We start from the raw sequence: 15,907 nt of genomic DNA on the forward strand, positions 1-15,907 counted from the left end.
CATAACAGGAATGTGGCAGAGTGGAGCTCTAGTTGGGGCTGGACAGATTACTCAGTGAAGCACAATGTGATCAGTAACGAAAAGCCTTCCTCATGGAGACGTGTAAGATAAGCAACAGAATTCTCACGAAGCCTGTATCAAGTTTACTCATGCAAACAGAAGTGACTGGTAGGTGGAAATCACACTGAAGGGAAGATTCAGTGACCCTAGATTGCCAGTGTTAGAAAACCCTTTAACAGTATGCCACAATAAGTTCTGAGTTTCTTCAATGCACAAGATTTTAGCTAGTATTAGGTACTAGTTCTAGTGCAGGAGACTTAAGAGAGTGTAATAAATATGTATGCTGTTGGTTTGTTTTTTTAAAGTTGGTATCAGACACAATAGGATTCTAAGCAGTACGGTAAAGTGAAAAAAGGAAAATTTTTCTTCCTTTCTTCACCACTTTGCTCCTATTATCCTCATTTTGATCCTTTCCAACCCTGAGCAAACGTTCATTGAAACGGATTGTGGTGTTCTCGTGGGTAAAATAAGGATTGTTGGATTTCTGAAATCTTGTCAAATGGCACTACAACTACTAAGGACCCAATTCCTTATCAGGATAAATAGAGTTTTCTTGTGAAAGTTAAATCTTGTCTTTTTTTTTTTTTTCTTTCTCTCTCTTTTTTTTTTTTCTTTTGTTTTGTTTAGATTCTTGTCATTTGTTCTGCAGGATTCTAGGTTGGAACTTGAGCCATGAAAGGTTAATATAAAAGGTAACTGGGGCTTATAACATAGCAGATAAACAGTTGAGTCCAGAACAGATTTTCCTGATACATGTTTGCCCTTTGTATTATGCCAGCTGTGTCAGGAACTCCACTCTCTCCCAGTTATCTAACATTTTTCTTCCTTCCTTCTCTTTTCACCTTACTTCAGCAGCTCCAGTTACCCCCCCAAAGAGTTTTAATTGGTAGTTTTACATTGATAGTTTTGGCCAGTTGAGCCGCCATGATGTTCTCCACATCACTCTCCAAGAACTGAAAGTTAAATCTTAATCCTTTTCCACAAATATATTATGATACATTCTGTCAGCACAATAATATACACAAAAGTAAAACTGGTACATTTTGTACAGGAACCACCATTTGGGATTATACTCTTTCTCCCTTTGTTATGTACTAGAGATCAAAAAATAATCAATTGGTGAGTTCAATAATCTACCTCATCTATTTTATATTTCAGAATTTGAGTGTCTTATGTTCAGAATTCAAGTTTGTTATAAAATTAAACTGCATAGGAGACCCATTTAATGTATATTGAGCTTCATATAGACATCCTTAAATGGGATTGCACAATCCTATATGCTGTCTGCCATAATTCCAATGACAGTGTGTACGCAGAAACTATAGGCAATGAGGGCTTAATTGCTGCAACCTAACTTCTTTTTATTACCTTGAAATATTTTCAGTTTACCTTCTTTTATTATTTAATTCCATTACATACCAATAATTGCATTAATTGAAGCCCATGCCTCTCCTTATAGGAAATGCTGATGTTTGTAAATTTCAACTATAGGAAGGAAAATGTTCTTTAATGAATAATTGAAAGACTTTTTTCTACTTTTCACAATTCAGTGCTAGTCCTGTTGCCATTTATGTTCAGAGTATTTTACGAATGGTAACTAAATTATGGCATCTAGAAAATCATCTCTTCAAGGAATCTCACAAGGTGTGCCACATAATAGCTTATTGTAAGTAGGTTAAATAGACTGACTTTATCTCAAGTGGCTTACTGTATTAAAGAAGAGTTTAATATATTCGGCTTTACTGTTGAAACACCAAATGAATTCTGACACCTCTGATGAGATGATTAAAGTTGAAAATTTTTTCTTTTGACAGCATCAACAAAGAGAGTATCGTAGACATAGAAGGTGTTGTGAGAAAAGTGAATCAAAAAATTGGAAGCTGTACACAGCAAGATGTAGAGTTACATGTTCAAAAGGTAACTTTTTTCAAAATATAAAATTGTGTACAGAAATAGATTTAAATGGTTCTTACAATCATGTCAAATCTATATGTTCTTAATTAGAGTTGATGTGTAAAATACTGAGTTTTATAAATTGATTACTGAATCAGTTAGCTTTTATTATGACAAACCACATCCCAGTATTTAGGGACTTAAAAGTATTTATTTGCTCATGATTCCGTATGTCTGGCAGTTAGGGTCATCGATCTGAGATGGCTCATCTGCTCTGCATGACAACGGGGCCTACTGATATTTCTGGGACATCTCTTCCTGTGGCCTTTTTTCATCCAGCAGACTAGCCCAGTCTTCTTGGCATGGTGCCAGAAGGGTTCCCAGCAGCAAGAGAGGAAAGCCCTAGTGTGTAAGCACTTTTCAAGCCTCTCCTTGTATCACATTTGCTAAATATGTCATTGGTCAAAGCAAGTCACATGAAAAAACTTAGATTTAAGGGATGGAGAAGTAGATGCCACCTCTTGATGGGAAGAAAGGCAGGATCTTTGAAAAAAGGTATGTAATCAGGAGCCTGAGGAATTATTGGAGCCATTTTTGCAATCTGCCACAGTCACATGGGGAAAAATATTAAAAAATATAAAATATATAAAACATGTCTGAAAAGCTATTATGCATTTACTTTACTGTGAACTTTCTTCTGATAATAACTTCTAATGGTTGATTAATTACACTAACTCTTAATGATTATATTTCCTTATTGTCATCATATTTCTGATAATATACAGTATAGAGAAATCAAAAGAGGCAAAACTGTGTTGGTTTTACATTCTAGCAATAACTTCTTTCATACAAGATTTACCCCACATTCATTTTGTTCTTGGACAAAAAAACTAGAAGTGTTCATTACCATTGACTTCTAAAATACTGTAAGTGAAAAAAATTAAAAAAAAAAAAAAAAAATAGGGACGCCTGGGTGGCTCAGTCGATTGAGCGTCCAACTTCGGCTCAGGTCACTATCTCACGGTCCGTGAGTTCGAGCCCCGCATCGGGCTCTGGGCTGATGGCCCAGAGCCTGGAGCCTGCTTCGATTCTGTGTCTCTCTCTCTCTGCCCCTCCCCCGTTCATGCTTTGTCTCTCTCTGTCTCAAAAATAAATAAACGTTAAAAAAAAAAGTTTTTTTTTTAAATACTGTAAGTGAACTCAAACATATTTAGTACTTTTGAAATAACCTTGCAGTTTTGAACCTGCAGTTCTCAGGTCCAGGCCTAGTTTGTATCTACAATATGTATGCATCATTAAATTTTTCTTAAGGAGTAGATCCTTCCCATTCTCACCCCTGTATGTGTGTTTGTATGTGTGTGAGCATGTGTAAGAGAGCAGTCAGGGAGACTGACAGATGCAGAAAGACTCATACATGCACACTAATTTGGGAGTACTAGGTTGTATTTAACTGGAGTCGTCATGGGAACACTTCAAGACTTAAAAAATCTTATATTTATTACTGACTTGTCAGATTACTATGTTCTCTTTGTGTAAGCTTCATTTCATACTAAGCCCACCAAGAAGTAGATAACCTAGTAAAAGCAAACCAACCTAAGGGTATGCTGACCAAGTAAAACAACCTCCTATCTTCCAAGTAACACTTCTTTTTCAATACTTTAATTAAAAATTTTTAGTGAATACAGCAAGTAAATGTACTTCCAAAATATTCTAGTTACCTGGGGTTCCTGGGTGGCTCAGCTGGTTAAGCTTCTGACTCTTGATTTCAGCTCAGGTCATGATCTGAGGGATCATGGGATTTGTGGGATTGAACCCTGCATCAGGCTCTGTGCTGACAGCACACAGCCTGCTTGGGATTCTCTCTCTCCCTCTCCTACTTGTGTGTATGCATGCACTCACTCTCTCAAAATATAAACTCAAAACACTAAAATACTCTAATATTTAGCATTCAATACTTAATAAATGTTAATGAGAAATATAAAGCCTAAAAAGCTTACAAATTTTGTTTTAATGGAAATAATTATAAAGTATCTCACAAAGTATAAAGTATCATATCCTAAGAAGGATCTTATAAGAAGCACTGATTCTTTCCTATAATTTATTTATTTATTCAGCCAGCAGTTAGTGAGTACATACTTTCTTCCAGCACTGTGAAGTTATGGGGATCATAGTACTCACAACCTGATGAAGTGAATTTCTACTAGTTATAAAAGTAGAAGGAGTAGCTGTTCCATTCTCCAGCTTTGCTTGGGAAATCACGTTTCTGTTAACTCATCAAAGGGAAACACTGTAACTTGAGTATAGAGGTGGTGACAAATCTATTTTACTATAAGGAGGACTGGAGTATCCTTCTGACACTTTTTCTTGAAGAGTCTGAGCTGAGTGCTAAATGCAATCTACTGACTGGAAGAATATGATTTCCTTTCCTGAATTAACTAAATAAGGTCTCTTTCCCTTTTGTGCTTTAACAGGTTTTCCAGGCTTAGTTGGGAGTAACTAATAGGGTAACATGTTTTTAAGAGTAGCCAAAAAAACCCTAGCTCATTCTTTATGACCTAACTGCTTTTTAGTGCTAAAATGTACAATTAATGTGAATGAATTTAACAAATAAAAAGGAATTTTAACACCATAAAAGAATACCTTCTGTGGTGGCTTCCAACCCAGAAGAGCAGCAAGAAATGAGATATAAAGTAAGGAAGGGATATTTGGGAAAAGAATGAGAAAAGGGAGGAGATGTACAGCAGGGTTGGGTTGACTTTGGTCCTAGTGGTAGAAATGCCAAATGCTATTAACAGTGATAATAACACATTTGTTTAATGGCTCCCACAAAAGAGCAGAATGTTTTCATATTCATTACTTCATTTGATTCTCATTGCAGACCTTATTTTACAGAGTAGGATATTGAAGCTCTGAGGTTAAATGATTTGCCTAACAACAGCTTTTATGTGACAAAGCAAAGCCTTAAGTTGAGGCCCCTTGACTCCAGTTAGTACTTATTTGTCATATTGGTAGGCATATTAGTGTTTACAAAGTGTTAATATATGTGTTATCTCATTGTTCCAACAACATAGGGATGTTAACAAGAAATATGCCCATTTTATAGGTGAAAAAACATGTACATCTTTGTTTGATTTTTAGCAAGTAGTTTCAGTTAAGATGTATGCAAACATACCTTCATATTTAAGTCAACTGCAGATTTTTTTAAAGCAAAGATAACAGGTTTTGTGTGCTTCATGATATTTTTGGTAATCTCTCACTTTCAGATTTATGTGATCAGTTTGGCTGAACCCCGCCTGCCCTTGCAGCTGGATGATGCTGTTCGGCCTGAGGTGGAAGGAGAAGAGGTTAAAACTATATTTTTGAAATACTGTGCTTCCTCTGTATGTTTAGTTTACAAAACATTGAAAACTTGATGTACTACTTTTGTGTGAAGATATCTGTGATTTGATTTGAGCTTCATTTTTTATCTAAATTTACTTTTACATCAACAATTCTCAAACTTCTTAATCTCAAGATCCCTTTACACTCCTAAAAATAATTGCCCCCACAAACTTTTATATTTGTAGGTATATCTGTCAATATTTTGCAGTATTAGAAGTTAAAACAGGAAATTTTTCAGTATTAATTCTTTAAAAATAACAGTAATATCATGTATTTATGTATAATAATCTTATATGAATGACAAAAATAACTTTTTTGAAAAATATTTTCAAAAACAAAAAATAATTTTGTGGCAAGAGTGACATTGTCTTACGTGTCTACACATCTTTATAATGTCTGACTTAATAGGCAACAATTAAATTCTCTTACCTGCCTCTGCATTTATTCTGTTGTGAAAGCACACATCATGAAACTTTAGAAAAACTCAGTACAGAGTGAAAATGTGTCATTGTGAAAAATAGGTTTGATTTCATGGACTCCTGAAAGTGTCTTTGGGACATTTAGTGGTGCCCAGAACGTACTTTGAGACCCATTACTCCATCAGCTTTTATCTGTTCCTTCAGTCTTTAGCAGGTAATATCCAGGAATCAATAAAGGCACAGGTGGTTAGTTCTTCTCATGTCCCAGTAATGAGGCAAGGCTTTGAGGCAATGCGAGATGTAAAGAAAGCATTGACCTCTGTTCATTCACATTTCTCTTCTTTCCGTGTCTCTTTTAACAGTAGCTTCTCTCTGGCCCTGCTTCTTGTTTCTCAGAATTCTGATTTGGGGGTATAATATTAACACACATAAGCACACCTATTCTCACTTAAAAGTAAGCATGGCTTCTTAAAGTGTTGTTGTGTTATTAAAAAAATTAGTAAAATCTGTTTTTTCATCTTTTTTTAGGAAGGAAGAGCTACTGTTAACCAGGATACAAGATTAGACAACAGAGTTATTGATCTCAGGGTATGCCTCATTTATTTATTAAGTGACATGATTGTGCCAAAATCAAGGTGGGCAGGGATACCATACATGTCTCAAGTTTATAAAACTCATTGCCTATACATATGACAATACAGAAAGCAATGTACCTTACTGACTGACTGACCCTTCCCCTAAAAAGAATTGCAGGCACAAGGACCGTGGAGCAGTAATTCATGGGATATTGACTTGCATTATTTTAAAATGACAAAGGAACATGAAGCCAATAAATGGGTTTGCTCCCAAGTGATACCTGTTTTTGACAAGTTAGTAAGTAAGAACATAACCATTAATATCACTACAAAATTGTGCAAGAAATTGTATGCACATTTTAGAATGACCAGGTAGAGATTAGTAATTAATGCCTCAATCCTTTGAATTTGATCTGAGCACAGAATTAATAAAAGAAGTAGTTGGCCCTTGTGGTTTATTTAGTAATCTCATAGGTCTTCTGTTTCCCTTTCTGGTTTGGTTGCAAGTGAAAGAGTTCAATGGTTTCATTATTGTAGTAAAAACAGTGTCATCTTTCTGTATGTTTTGACCACATCTTCCTCCTTAAATATTCTACCTAAAGCTTAAATTCTTTGTCACCTTAAGAGTTCTTTCCAACTTTTCTGCAATCATATGGGTCTACCTTTATTGTACACTCTTAACATTTCCCCTGAGTATTTGCTTTTTTGTCCCACTTCCTTTTTTATTTTCATCTGTAGTCTCTATAGAAGAGGCTGTAACAATAATCAAAAGTCCTTGATACTGCCTAGAAACCTCAGGTTTTTCATAATTTTGGCCACAGTAGTTAGACATCATACTCTATTTGTCCATGCTATGTATTCCCACAAGTTTTTGGTTGTGCCTATAGAATTTGGCCCCAGTAGTATTTTTCTTGGGTATCTTTTTTTTTTTTTTTTTCATTTAAATTCACTGCTACTGTTTTAAAGTAGGGATTTGCACATTAAATGAAGATGGCTTTTCTTAAAAAGTGGGAAGTAAATCTGGCAATACTGTGGCATGGCAACATTACCTAGCACTCCAGACAGGGCATTATGTCCTCTACTATGCCCTGTACCACTCAGGAAGTGTCATTCATTTATTCCATTTATGTTATTTGTCTGGCCCTTGTAAGCATTCACATTTTTAACCCCTACTTTGACTTCACATTTTGGAAAGTATTGTGTACTTGAAATCTTTTGAGCGTCTTAGTTTATGTCTAAACTACTCTCTAATCTCTTATAGACTCTCAGCAAAGTCGAGTTGGAGACATTGGAGATTTTAAAAGGCAAAATTGCCATTCTCCTGTAATATGAAAAATATATCCTTATACTAATTGTCATCTGACCTAACTTTTCTCTCATACAATGAAGTGTTTCCTCTGTGAACTTTCCAGGCAGGTGGCCTGATTAGAAAATAACTCCATCTCAGTTAATGTGTGGAATTGATTTCATTAGATTTTATTGTTGTCTTTTAGACATCAACTAGTCAGGCAGTCTTCCGTCTCCAGTCTGGTATCTGCCAGCTTTTCCGAGAAACTTTAATTAACAAGGGTTTTGTGGAGATCCAGACTCCTAAAATTATCTCAGGTATGCTTTAAGAGATTTCTCTTAATTTTTAAAAATAAATTTGCTCTCCCCAAGGTGCTTAATATTAATTTTTTTTAATTTGAGAATCCCGACTATCCCTTAAGGTTTATTGCTATGAGACTTTTTATTTTGAAGACTGCTATATAGCAGCAGTCACATATCACTGACACCAATAATACAACATCTCCTTTCAGAAGTCATTATGTGGTAGTGATTATAAAATTAGGCAGTAGCACATGAAACAAGATTGTTGTTACATACGTTGCACTAGAAACTACTTTCATTATGTAGGTTTCTTTCTAAATTGGTATTGCAATTTTGTTTTGTATAAACTGCATTGTAATACTACTAAATACTACAAGTTAGAAAATCTCATTAATTTTCATTCTTATATGAGAACTTTATTTTAATCATTTAACTCTTTTTAAGTTGCTTAAATAACACTAAAAAGTGTATTACAAATGGCAGTTATAAATCAAGAATTGAACATTGTATTCTTGATAGAATACAATCATTAAGATAGAATCATTAAGAATACCTTCTCCTTTTTTAAAAAATATTTTGGCCTTCTACAGTAGCTTTAATAGATTTGAAATTGATGCAGAAAGGGAGTGTATATATCCAAAAAAGTAAAATGAAGGGATAGCCAAAGAAGTAAATCTGATCTAAATATGAACTGTTTAGAACCAGGTATAAGACTTACATAGACTATGGTTTCTCTGCAATTTTTGATTTTCCAGTTTGTTTTTTTTTTAAGTGAAATACTTAAACCAAAAGTATGTAAACTGTTTTTACTAGAACTTTGCATTGATAAGCTCACAGTTATTTATAATAACAAAAAATGTTTACATTTCAGCTGCCAGTGAAGGAGGAGCCAATGTATTTACTGTGTCCTATTTTAAAAATAATGCATACCTGGCCCAGTCCCCACAGCTGTACAAGCAAATGTGTATTTGTGCTGATTTTGAGAAGGTTTTCTGTATTGGACCGGGTAAGGTGTTGGTGGTTATGGTTTTCTCAAAATTTATTAATTGTACTGTAGTTATGGTTTTAGGAACACATTTTACATACAGATATTTTATTATTGTTGTTTTTTAATATTTATTTTATTTTTGAGAGAGCATGCAAGCAGGGGATGGGGAGGGAGGGGGAAAGAAGATCTGAAGCAGGCTTTGCACAGATGGCCGTGAGCCCGATGCAGGGCTCAAACCCACAAACCATCAGCTCATGACCTGAGCCGAAGTTGGACACTCAACCGACTAAGCCACTCAGGTGCCTCTAGGTACAGACATTTTGAAAGCTTAAATCCTTTTATATGTTGGCTATGTAAACACTAGACTTTAAAAACTTGGGGCATCTGGGTAACTTAGTGGGTTAAGCATCTGACTCTTGATTATGGCTCAGGTCATGATCTCATAGTTCCTGAGTTTGAGTCCCCAGGTTGGGCTTCACAGCCAGCCAGAACTTGCTGGGGATTCTTTGTTTCTGTCTCTTGTCTCATGTCTCTCCCCCATGCTTGCTGGTGAGCTCTCTCACACTCACTCTATCTTGTTCTCTCTCGAAAGAAATAAACTTTAAAACAATTTTTTTTGGAGGGGGGAGCCACTAGACTTTTAGGGAAAAAAGACAATGTGCTTAGGTAGAAATTCCCCCCCCCCACAAAATTGTATGCTCAATAGTTCTTTAAGTAGTTGAACATCGCTTATGTGAATAGATGCATAACCATTTGATATCCCTACAGAAGTTTGCTGAAGAAAATGTTTGCCTAGGAAGATCTCATTTTAAAAATGCATGCTTTGATAATATATGCCCTCTGAAATATACCTGAGTATGTTATTTATTATTATTTAGGTGTAATTAGCTCCTGTTTGGACTCTCAACTCTCCATGAACACTAAAGAACAAGTAGTTGCGATCTTTTGAAAAATGTAATTTGTTGTCCTTGATAACCCCTTACTAGTGTTGTAAGCTTACAAATGTACCTCTGTATACTCTGCTACCAATTTTATTTCAGAGCTGTTCTATTTTAGTATTATTGTTTGTACTGTTCTTAGTATTGAGTGCTATAAAGTCCATTAGAATTTATTAACAAGAAATATCTGATATTTACTTGGTTATGTTGACATGGTTTTTAAGAAATATTGGCTTAAAGTTAAGCATGGACACATAACCATGTGGCAGATTATTTAATAAAGTGGATTATAAGCAAAAACCAGCTTTGCTTCATTCTGTAAAACTTACCAAGTTATTTTATATATATAAGTTTTTTGGTAGCTAAATAAAAATTAAATACCTGCTGTTAGAAACTGGCAAGAGCATTAATTGTGTTAATTTTCTGGATTTATTAACTAATTTTTTAAATGTATGCTGCATACATAGCCTTGTGCTAGATAACATGTACATAAAAGAAAAATCAACCAGCACTTCTCAAATGTTAATGTGCACATGAATCACTTGAAGATCTTGTTAAAATACAGATTCTGACCGTTAGGTCTAGAGGGAGGCTTGAGATTCTGCAGTTCTCACAAGCTCCCAGGTACTGCTGATGCTGCTGATTTGCAGACCATGTTTTGAGTGACAAGGGAATAAACATTGTCCCTGCTCCCCAGACAGAATAAGACATGCATACATATTGCAGTCTCAGGGAATAATCAACTGATTTTCACAGTGAATAATCAGATTGTGCTGTGTACAATCAGCAGATTGGTGTTAATTATGTAGTATAGATAGTGTAAAAAGAGGGAGAAGATGGAATTTGCTAGAGTTACCAGAAAAGAGAATGCAAACTGAAGTGGGCTTTAAGGACAGACTACATTTTCTAGTTAGCAGAAGCAGAATGAGTAAAGAGCATGGGAGAAAATAAAAAATAAGACTAGTTAGTGTTAAGAAGAAATGGAAAATATAGGGTAAGATTAAATTATAAAAACATAAAGGTTTTAGATTTTTTGTCATTCAGTCACCATTTGGGAACCATTGATGATCAGTAGTTAATTAGTTAATTACTGAGCAAGGATGTGTTATAGGAATATTTGTAGAAAAGATGGAGCAGAGCTAGAGTCAGGAAGACTGGGAAAGGAGGACAGTACAGTGTGGACAATAAGAGCTGGACTGAGGTAATGGCTAGAATATATATAATGTTATTTCATTTTTACAAATTTCATTTAGCTTGAGTCAAGTTTTAATAAAATTGAGAAGAACTCACTGTTGGACCTATTTTTAATTACTGAGAAGGCTCTTCAGGATCTTGCACTCCCTCGGGATTCTCCTGAGCCTCATTTATTAATTTACATTTGTTACAGCTTTTACTACATGATTTTAAGAGTTGATAATGAACTTGCTGTCCAAGAGAATGCTGAAACAGATGGCTTATCAAGTCTTTCCAAAACCCTATAATGATAATGAAAATCATACCATTTGAGTACTAGTAAATAAAATTTTATGTTTAAGTCCCAAAATTTCCAAATTCCCAAAATTTCCATTTACTGTTTGTTTCTTTTATTAATGTTACAGTATTCAGAGCTGAAGACTCAAATACCCACAGACATCTAACTGAATTTGTTGGTTTGGACATTGAAATGGCTTTTAATTACCATTACCATGAAGTTGTGGAAGAAATTGCTGACACCTTAGTACAAATATTCAAAGGACTCCAAGAAAGGTAAAAACATATTTTATATCCCTATGTGGACTTAATGTCTAATCAGTTTGAGTTCTTCAAAATAAAGCAATTCATGAATTGAAACGTGTAAAGCTATATATATAAATATATATATATATATATGTGTGTATATATATATATATATATATACACATATATATATATATACACATACACGGAGGAGAGCACTTGCCACTTAGATGATCAGTAGTTAATTAGTGAAAAAATGTATACTTCAAACTAGTACTTCTAGATCCAAGTCAGCTTGGACTTCAGCTAGTTAACCTCATTTTGGTGGGGAAGTTTACCAGATTGTGAACCAACCTAACTATATTTTTCCCTTTATGTTACATCCTGAATGTCTGAAAGAAATGCAGCCTATATTACCTTTATAACAGTTTATTAACAAACTGGTAGTGGTAATAATAACAATGTGCTGATAAGAATCTTATAGAAAGTTAATAAACATGTTCAGGATGTTCAAAAAATTGAATTATGTAAAATGTTCACATTAGGTATACCCTCTAAAGTGGCAAATAGTTTCTCCCTTAAAGGTCATTGAAAGATGTTTACTTGTGATGATGTTTAACACCGAGAAAATAGGAAAAGAAAATGGAAAATAAGTTTAGTAAGATCAAGAGTCTTTTTTTTCCTTTCTCCATATTTGAAACAGTACTTAAATATTAGGCTAGAGTAGACTTATCTAATGCTTTGATAACTGACAAAGGACTATATTTGAAGTTTTTATTTGAAGAGTACTGATTTAACTGTTAATTGTTGATGTATTTGGATATGCGTCATTGATACTTAAAAGGGATTCAGAAAATACTGTGAGTCTTATTTACTCCATTGCAAGTCTAAATTAATCATTGATCTTACAAAAATCTTGTAGCATAAGCACCAATATTTTCCAGGTGTTCTCTGCATTGCATTGTTACTTTGATGACTACGTAATTGTAGACAGCCTTTTTTTTTTAACCTTAGTTGTCTGAAACATTTCAGTACAGTTTATTTAAAGCAATTTTCATTCAGATAATCTATGGGACAACTAATGTTTCCTTATAAAATAAAATACCATTTGAAACTACAGTGAAGGAACAGAGCTTTTCTCATTTTCTTTTCACATTTATAACTCAAGAAAGTTTCTGACGTCTGTTTATTTTGGGTTTTGATATCTTCTCTCTTTAATACTAGAATATAAAATTTCCACTTTGGTTTTTGTAATAACAGATCAAGCATGAATTGGGCCCTTGGGTTTAATCAAATCTTTGTTTACAAATTAGAGACTCAGACACCATCATCACTAGACTTTTTCAAGTAGACTTAAGGTGGCAACCTAGAAAGAAAAGCCTTTTTATATTAAGTCATTTAGTAATTTTAAGTTTCTGTGTCAGTTTTAAGTTGGATTACCTAGCTTGTGTCATGTCCCTCTCATGTTTATCCTTAGTACTTATTTCTCATAGAATAATATACAAATGTATTTTAAAATATTGGTAGTTATATTTTTGTATTACCATTAATAGAAACGAATGGGGATTAATATCCAAGGCAAAGAAAGGCAATTTAAAAATCAATTTTGGGGAGGCACCTGGGTAGCTCAGTTGGTTAAGCATCGGACTTCGGCTCAGGTCATGATCTCACAGTTCATGAGTTCAAGCCCCACATCAGGCTCTGTCCTGACAGCTCAGAGCTTGGAGCCTGCTTCAGATTCTGTGTTTCCATCTCTCTCTGCTCCTTCTCCACTTGTGCTCTCTCTCTCTCTCAAAAATAAAAATTTTTTTTAAAAATTAAAGATCAATTATTGGGATCTTCTTAACCCTTCTTATTACATCACGATTTGAATAAATCGGGTGCACAGGTGGCTTCAGTCAGTTAAGCGTCCGACTTTGGCTCAGGTCATGATCGCAGTTCACAAGTTCGAACCCCACATCGGGCTCTGTGCTGACAGCTCCGAGCCTGCCTTGGATTCTGTGTCTCCCTGTCTCTCTGCCTCTCTCCAGCTTGTACTCTCTTTCTCTCTCAAAAATAAATAAAACATTAAAAAAAAAAAAGATTTTAATAAATCAATGGCTAAGCTTTATTGCTCCCATGAAAGTCTTTAAGACTAATCAGGAGATGATAATGTTTTAATTTCTACTGCTTTCATGGAATATAAACATACTTTTCAATCCTATTAGTTACATAAAATTTCAAGACACATACAAAATAGAAAGATTGGCCTAATGAACCCCCATGTACTCATCACCCAGTTTCAACTATTGTTAACCCATGGCCAATTTTGTTTACCCATTTCTCCCACCCCCTATTATTTTGAAGCAAATCCCAGCTATCATTTCATCCATAAATAGCAAAGATATGCTTTTTAAATCTTACTAAAATAGGATCTTCCACAATTAATTGCAGTAAATATTTGTCTTGTGCCTGTTGTTTAAAGGCTAGACACTATACTGTAGTGGTTATTAAAATGGGAAATTGGCACTTACAAACTTACAGTATAATGGGGGTGGGGGAAGATAAGTATTCATTAATTTGGTCTACCTTGATGATAACAAGTGTTAAAGGATTAAAAAGCTCCTTTTAATGCCTCATAAAATGGGTATTTTATATTACTAACAGTGTTAACTGGTGTAAGTTATGGTTTTTAATCCTTTAATACCACTGGGGTGGCAAAACAAGATGAGACTGAGAAAGGTGTTAAATATTTTGAGTATTTAAATTTTGTCTTTAACGTAAAGAATTTGTTGATAACACTGTTTCCTGGTGCATACACTGATTCAAAGAATGATTTTGTATGACATAGGTACTTAACACCTACCAGGTGTTTTTTTCTTAGCTGTTGCCACTACTACAGAAGAACCTAAAAGCCCCCAAGGCAATTTTTGTATTGAGGCGGATGTTACACAAAACAACATTACTCTAAAAGCATTTTCTTTTGAGTTACCTCTGAATTTAAAAATTTGTTATCAGTAGAACACATAGAACTAAGAGTACGTGCAGTAGACTCTTGGGTCTACATCAGCCGGCCATTAGGGAATGGGCTCCCCAGACAGCTAGAAGCGTCTGTGGGGCTGAGTGGTTCACCTGAAGAAGGCACTTGGCTGACCATGGAGCTGCTACTGCTACCACCACTGAACCTACTCAGATTGCCCTTTCCTCATTGTTGCACATATAATGACTCCTGTGAAATGTTAAAAATGTTTCTTTGTTTTAAAAAATATATATATCAAGTGTGTAGAAGAATAGAACTATATGCTCCTTATTTCATCAGTATCAGTAAAATTTTTATGTGTTGCCACAGTGACCTCTTGTGGAGAAAACACTTCATATATTTTTTTATTAACTGCATCATTGTACAAATAGGTTTCAAACTGAAATTCGGACAGTGAATAAACAATTCCCCTGTGAGCCATTCAAATTTTTGGAGCCAACTTTAAGACTGGAGTATTGTGAAGCATTGGCTATGCTTAGGGAAGCTGGAATCGAAATGGGAGATGAAGAAGATCTGAGGTTTGACTTTGTGATTTTTTAAAATTTTTAGTAAATTAGATTTAAGGTATGAAAGAATGAGTATATTAATGAGTGATGATCTTTTTTTCACCCAGGTAATAAACCTCAGTTTTATTAACTTTGGTATAGAGCATGATCCTGGTTTGTTTAATGTGTGATCTGAAATAAAATGTTGTTTGATGTGGTCTGCCTGAGCTTCGATAGTTTTGTTTATAAAGACCATTTTTTTGTCCCCACCTACCCCATATTTGTAACACTTTAAAGATAGTGACTACTGCCTATGATTTTGTCATCTAATATGTTAGTTCTCTTTCTAAGTCATTGTGTTAGAGAGGGTAGACAGCAGTCTAAATCCATCACCACACAGGATTAGGGCGTAAAATTACGATCTCCAAACTTATAAAAATATCTGTTCTTTATTTGGTATATGGTATTATGCTATCTAAATTCACATCATATATCTTATAATTTTGAAGCAAATTATGTGGTTTAATAAAGCAGTTACTATCTATGGTACTTATATTTTGTTCAAAAGTTCTTAAGTTAAAATATTTAACCCCTCACAATAATTTGTACGGATGTAGGAGTGCAAGGGGTGGTGGTTGTCTTTTTTAGGGCTTTTTTTAAGCGTATTTTGCTCAAAACTCTTTATTTTTGTTTCTTTAACAGTAATACGCACTTATGGCTTTAAGCATCTCCTTTGTTGCTAGATTGCATTTTAAAGCAAACTATAAATTCTGTAATTATTTTAAGCTGAGCAATATTTTCTTGATTATTTTGGCAATTGTTCTTACATAGGATAGAAGCTAA

The 15,907-nt window shown here is 34.5% G+C and overlaps 1 protein-coding gene across 3 annotated transcripts in view; it reads left to right on the forward strand.

The window, feature by feature from the left end:
- DARS1 (aspartyl-tRNA synthetase 1) overlaps nucleotides 1-15,907 on the forward strand; it is a 64,092-nt gene that overhangs the window by 40,565 nt on the left and 7,620 nt on the right. For all 3 annotated transcript variants that reach the window (XM_078451339.2, XM_078451340.1, XM_078451341.2), the window contains exons 5-11: nucleotides 1,875-1,977; nucleotides 5,217-5,297; nucleotides 6,282-6,341; nucleotides 7,822-7,933; nucleotides 8,790-8,924; nucleotides 11,443-11,590; nucleotides 14,951-15,097. In XM_078451339.2, the coding sequence (XP_078307465.1) occupies nucleotides 1,875-1,977; nucleotides 5,217-5,297; nucleotides 6,282-6,341; nucleotides 7,822-7,933; nucleotides 8,790-8,924; nucleotides 11,443-11,590; nucleotides 14,951-15,097 (786 nt within the window). The remainder of the gene's footprint in view (nucleotides 1-1,874; nucleotides 1,978-5,216; nucleotides 5,298-6,281; nucleotides 6,342-7,821; nucleotides 7,934-8,789; nucleotides 8,925-11,442; nucleotides 11,591-14,950; nucleotides 15,098-15,907) is intronic.

Source organism: Panthera onca, chromosome C1 (genome assembly GCF_046562875.1).
Source record: "Panthera onca isolate mPanOnc1 chromosome C1, mPanOnc1 haplotype 2, whole genome shotgun sequence".
In the NCBI taxonomy this organism is placed as follows: domain Eukaryota; kingdom Metazoa; phylum Chordata; class Mammalia; order Carnivora; family Felidae; genus Panthera; species Panthera onca.